This window comes from Anolis sagrei, chromosome 4 (genome assembly GCF_037176765.1).
Source record: "Anolis sagrei isolate rAnoSag1 chromosome 4, rAnoSag1.mat, whole genome shotgun sequence".
Classification (NCBI taxonomy): Eukaryota; Metazoa; Chordata; class Lepidosauria; order Squamata; family Dactyloidae; genus Anolis; species Anolis sagrei.
The window spans coordinates 243,892,268-243,898,267 of record NC_090024.1 but is presented as its reverse complement, the minus strand read 5'-3'; the positions used below and the strand labels follow the sequence as shown (position 1 = coordinate 243,898,267).

Below are 6,000 nucleotides of genomic sequence, written 5' to 3'. Positions count from 1 at the left end.
CTAGAGAAGACAATTATGCTGGGGAAAGTGGAAGGGAAAAGGAAGAGGGGCCGACCAAGGGCAAGATGGATGGATGGCATCCTTGAAGTGACTGGGCTGACCTTGAGGGAGCTGGGGGTGGTAACGGCCGACAGGGAGCTCTGGCGTGGGCTGGTCCATGAGGTCACGAAGAGTCGGAGACGACTGAACGAATGAACAACACAATGTAATTTTATGCAGATTTTTTGCAATTTTTGCCAATATATGCAGATTGTCCCACTCTTCTAGGCAAAGAAGCCATAGCAAAAGACGGCCACTGTCAGGAGCAGAATGCCATTGATGTTGACCACTCGCTGCCAGAACAAATCCTCGCTTGTGTCAGTCAGCTTCTGCCTCAGGGCCTCCTCCTCCATTTGGCTCAGTTTGGGGCCGCTTTGGTCCTCCAGGCCACAGAACCAGTTCAGTGCTTTCCGGCCACAGGAGGTCTCCACCTCGGTCACTGCCAAGAAAGACAGACACCACCCCCCCCCCCCAAAAAAAATCAATTAATCATGGATTGGATTGCAAATCCTATAATCCATCTGTCCAGAAGACCTTTAAATTTATCATCATCATCATCATTCCAGTACTGTGCTGCCTTTCCTTTACTCCATTACCTAGCCTTTAAAAACTCAAATCCATGTGGATTAGCCAGGTATTCCTCTTCTTCTCCCCCTATGTCTGTATTGTGCTGTTTTTCCTCTAATCTATTTTCTGACTCACATGTAGTAGTAATAATAATAATAATAATAATAATAATAAGGCCTCTAAAGATCTGCCTCAATAATAATAATAATAATAATAATAATAATAATAATAATAATAATAATAGTTGTTGTTGTTGTTGTTGTTCATTCGTTCAGTCGTCTCCGACTCTTCGTGACTTCATGGACCAGTCCACGCCAGAGCTCCCTATCGTCCGTCACCACCCCCAGCTCCTTCAAGGTCAGTCCAGTCACTTCAGGGATGCCATCCATAATAATGCTAGATGCCATCCATAATAATAATAATAATAATAATTTATTTATTATTTGAACTTATATGCTGCCACTCCCCTGGGACTATAATAATAATAATTACCAACTATCACTGTCATTATCCACACACCCAGAAGCTCTTTTAATGTAATATATCTATTGGTTGGACTGCACCTCCCATCACCTATCCATCCTTGAAGACCTTTAAATTTAATATTTTGTTATTGTTGTTATTATTATTATTCCATTGTCAACCTGGAGAGCGCCAGGAGAGCGCCAGGTTGTATTGTGACTCCCATTGTCTACTCATCACCACCGAACAATTTCCCCTCCTTTCTAATTTGCATAAATTTGCATAAGTATGAGTGGTCAGTTTACTGGTTTGGTCCTGGTAGACAGTCTCCTCCTTCTTGGCCTCTTCCTCCTCGGCGTCCAGATCAATCCGTTCTTCTGTCCGGTTGCGGAGGGACCAGCAGAGGCGATACAGCTGGAAATGAGGAAATGGGGATTTAGGGTTATGAAGTATGGGTTAGAATTAAGGTTAGAGAGTTAGAGGTAAGGTTAGAGTTCGATTTAAGATTTGAGCTTGAGTTAGATAGAGGGAGAAGATAAGAATTAAGGTTATCCTTAGAGTTATGGTTAAAGTTAAAGATAGAGACAAAGTTGGAGAGTTCAAATCAGGATTAGAGGTAGAGGTAGAGGCAGAGGTAGACTTAGAGAGCCTTGGAGTTAGTAACCCTAATTTGAACTCTAACTCTTAGAGTTAGAGTTCAAATTAGGGTTAGAGGATAAGTATTAGGGTTGGCCTTAGGGTTAGAGTTAGCCTTGGAATTCGCAGTAAGATTTGTCATAGCGTTAGGGTTAGACTTAGAGAGTTTGAATTAGAGTTAGGGTTAGAGATGGAGAATAAGAATTAGGATTAGCCTTAGGGTTAGAGTTAGATATAGAGACAGGGTTAGAGAGTTCAAATTAGGGTTAGAGTTAGAGTTAGGGTTAGTGATAGTGGTAGACTGAGAGAGCATTGGAGTAAGCAATAAGGTTTGTCTAACTCCATCTTTAATTCTAACTCTAAGATTAGACCTGTTGCTAACTCTGATGCTCTCTAAGTTTAACTTTAACCCTAATTTGAGTTAGAAAACATTGGAGTTAACAATAATAATATTTTTATTTCTTGCTCGCCTCTCACAGCATTGCTAAAACACATACTCACCTAAAAATATTCTTTAAAATACACATATTAAAATTTCCACAAAATACATATTAAAATATACAAAACAGAGATTATACATAAGATGCAAGTTTAAAATTTGTCATGAAAACTGTCTGGGTAGGCCTGCTGGAAGAGACAAGTCTTCAGTTGTGTCTTAATTTGCTGATTTAGCTGTGGGAGCTCTAATGGGAGGTTGTTCCACAGTCTAGAGGCAGCTGGTGAAAAGGTCTTCTGGGTGGTGGTTGCCAGTCAGGTTTTGGCTAGTTGAAGCAGATGCCTCACAGAGCAGATTATACGGGGTAAGGTGATCTTATAGGTAACCTGGACCCAAACATGTAGGGTTTTAAAGGTCAAAACCAGGACCTTATACTTTGCCTGGAAACTAATTGGCAGCTAGTGGAGTGACTTTAGCATAGGTGTAATATGCTCACTCCTGGATGTTCCCATAATCAATCTGGTTGCTGTATTTTGAACCAGCTAGAGTTTCCGAACTTGATACAAAGATAAGACAATGTAAACTGCATTCTAGAAGTCCAACCTTGAGATTACCAATGCATGCACTGCCATCTTTGGATCCTCCAAATCTAGGAAAGGGTACAGATGGCGTATCAGCCAAAGCTTAGTCTTAGCGTTAAGGTAAGATATAGAGTTATTATTATTGTTATTATTATTATTATTATTATTTACTGCATTTCTATACCGCTTTTTTCATCCCTAGGAGGACTCAAAGCGGTGTACAGCATAATAATTGGCAAAAATGCAATGCCTCACATACTAATACAAACAATACATTACATATCAAAAACAATAACATATAACTATAAATTAAAACCATTAAAATTGTCAGACATGATTGTTTGCCAGTTTGTGTAGTTTTCAATTACCAATTTTGTAGACCAGAGTCACCAAGGCTGCCCAAAACAATCAGTAAGGAGTTGATGGAAAAGCCTCAGTTTAGCTAATCCAGGTAAGTAGTCCACACACATTACAGGTGCAGCAAGGAGGCAAGGTGGTGGGGGCCATGGGGGCTCCCTGCACAGATGTAGCTGCTGCCGGGCAGCGAGGAGACTTGGGCCTTTAAAGGGGCCAGGCAGTAGGGGCCATGGGGGCTCCCTGCACAGATGTTGCTGATGCTTAGTTACTTAGAGAGCATTGCAGTTAGCAATAGGGTTAGCCTTAGAGTTAGAGTTATGGTTAGAGAGTTTGAATTAGGGTTAGAGATGGAGTTTGAGCTAGACTTAAAGGTAGAGAGCATTAGGAGTAGTCTCAGAATTAAGGTTAGAGATAGAGGATTAGCCTTAGAGCAATGATTCTCAACCTGTAGGCTCCCACGTGTTTTGACCTACAACTCCCAGAAATCCCAGCCCGTTTACCAACTGTTAGGATTTCTGAAAGTTGAAGGCCAAAACATCTGGAGACCCACAGGTTGAGAACTACTGTCTTAGAGTTACTGATAGAGTTGGGTTAGAATTAGACCATTAGAGTTAAGGATAGGGTTAGAGCTAGAGTTATGGTTAGAGAGCCTTAGGGTTAGGGTTAGATAGGATTAGAGTGAAACACTTTGGGTTACAGTTAGAATTACATTTAGGGTTAGAGCTAGAGTCAGGGTAAGAGTTAGTATTCAAGTTGTAGGGTTAGCGCAATAGGGTTAGAGAGACACCCCCCCCCCCAAAGTTTGGATCAGCGCCAGGAGAGAACTCACATGGATGTCGTCGATGGGCTTAGTGAGGAAGGAGGCGGTCAGAATGGTGGCAATGGAGATGGTGAAGAGAATAATGGCAAAATAGTGGTAGTGGACCTTGCAGATGATGTCCGGACAGTGGCTGGGATGGGCGCAGCTCCCTGTCCCATAGATGAACTCCGTGATCATCCGGGAAAGACCTATCAGGAGGCCCAGTATCAGACCGCAAAAGGCCCCCTGCGGATGAAGTTGAAAGGTCAGCAGGGAACTGGTCAATAACAGTTGAAAAGGAATCCATCAGAGAAGGGGAGCTCAATAGAAACAATGTTCATAGAGATCAATAGTAATGGTGTTCAAAAAGGAGTCAGTGGGAGGACAAGAACAATAAAACGCAGTCATGTTCAAGAAGGAGTCGATTGGAGAATGAGATCAATAGGAGCCAATAGATTAGAGGACAAGATCAATAGAAACGAATAATGTTCTAGAAGTAGTCAACCAGAAGACAAGATCAGTAGGAACTGATAGATTGGAGGACAAGAGCAATAAAAACCAATAAAGCTCGAGAAGGAGTCGATAAAATAATTAAATCAATAGGAACCAATAGATTGGAGGGGAAGATCAATAGAACCCAATAATGTCTGGGAAGAAGTCAATTGGAGAGATCAATAATAATAATGTTCAAGAAGGAGTCCATGGGAAGACAGGATCAATAGGAATCAATAGTTTAGAGGAAAAGAAACAAATAATGTTTGAGGAGTTGATTGGAAGAAGACGAGATCAGTGAAAACCGATAGCATTTGGGAAGGAGTTGATCAATGGATACCAATAGGTCAGAGAATATCAATGAAAACTAATGTGATCACTAAAAACCAATAATGTTTGAGAAGTCGGTCAGAGGAAGGAAAGATCAATAGAAACCAATCTGAGAGCATTAGAAATCAACAATTCCTCCCTCCGATCTATTATTCGAATGATTTCTATTGATCCCTCCCTCTATTGTATTCTCCAATCAATCTTGATTTCTATTAATTTTTCCTCCTATCGATTTCTATTGATCTCGTTCTCCAATCGACTCCTTGAATATTATTGCTTTCCATTGATCTTGTCGTCCTTTCCCATCAATTCCTTCCTCCGACCAACTCCTTTCCTATTGATCTCTTCTTCTGATTGACTCCTTTCCAATCGATCTCTCCTTCCAATCAACTCCTCCTTTCCTATCCATCTCTCCTTTCAATTAAGAGTCAATTCTAATGCTCCCAGATTGGTTTCTATTGATATTTCCTTCCTCTGCTTGATGGGAAAGAAGGAGTCAATTGGAAGGCGAGATTTCTTATCCATATCGCCTTCCAATTGACTCCTTCTTTCCTATTGATCTCTCCCTATGATTGACTCCTTTCCTATCTCCCATTTGATTGACTCCTTTTTTCCTAGCTCTCTCTCCCTCCAATCTACTCCTCCTTTCAATCAACTCCTTTCTATCAATCTCTCCCCCAATAGACTCCTTCTTTCCTATTGATCTCTCCCTCCAACTGACTCCTTCTTTCCTATTGATCTCTCACTCCACTCTATTATTTTCTTCCTATCAATCTCTTCTGATCTATTTTTTCTTTGCTATTGTTCTCTGATTGACTCCCTTCTTATTGATCTAATCCTCCGATTGACTCTTTCTTTCCTATATATCTTTCTTTCTAATCTATCTCTCCTTCCAATCAACTCCTTTCGTATTGGTCTCTCCTTCTGATTGATCAACTTCTTATCGATTCGGGTCTGTCCCTCAGCATCTCATTGACTCTCTTTTTTTTCTTTTTTTAAATAAATTTATTTATTAGAATTTTCCGACACAAATATAATACCATCACATCCGCTCATTGTTAGAAATTCAGTTACTAAATTACATTCTGGAAACATATCACATACCATCTCATTGACTCTCTTGCACAAGATGGCCAGTAAGAAGACGGCTGTGATCGGAGGCCCCAAGTAGCTGGTGATGGATTGGATGTAGTCGAGGAGCTGCCCATTTTGGGCCTTCTGGATGACTGGGACCCAGAGGATGCTCAGGATGATAAGGAACACAATGAAGACCCTGAAAATAGAAGAAATGGGGAATAAGT

General features: G+C 40.9%; 1 protein-coding gene across 1 annotated transcript in view; it reads right to left on the bottom strand.

Annotated features, from left to right (window-relative positions):
- Nucleotides 1–263: 263 nt before the first annotated feature.
- The window catches only part of LOC132772551 (sodium/glucose cotransporter 1-like), a 28,486-nt gene continuing 22,749 nt past the window's right edge, over nt 264–6,000 (bottom strand). Inside the window, exons 12-15 of the mRNA XM_067467071.1 lie at nt 5,804–5,972; nt 3,908–4,123; nt 1,374–1,482; nt 264–478 (exon numbers count right to left, since the gene is read on the bottom strand). Of these exons, the coding sequence (XP_067323172.1) occupies nt 264–478; nt 1,374–1,482; nt 3,908–4,123; nt 5,804–5,972 (709 nt within the window). The remainder of the gene's footprint in view (nt 479–1,373; nt 1,483–3,907; nt 4,124–5,803; nt 5,973–6,000) is intronic.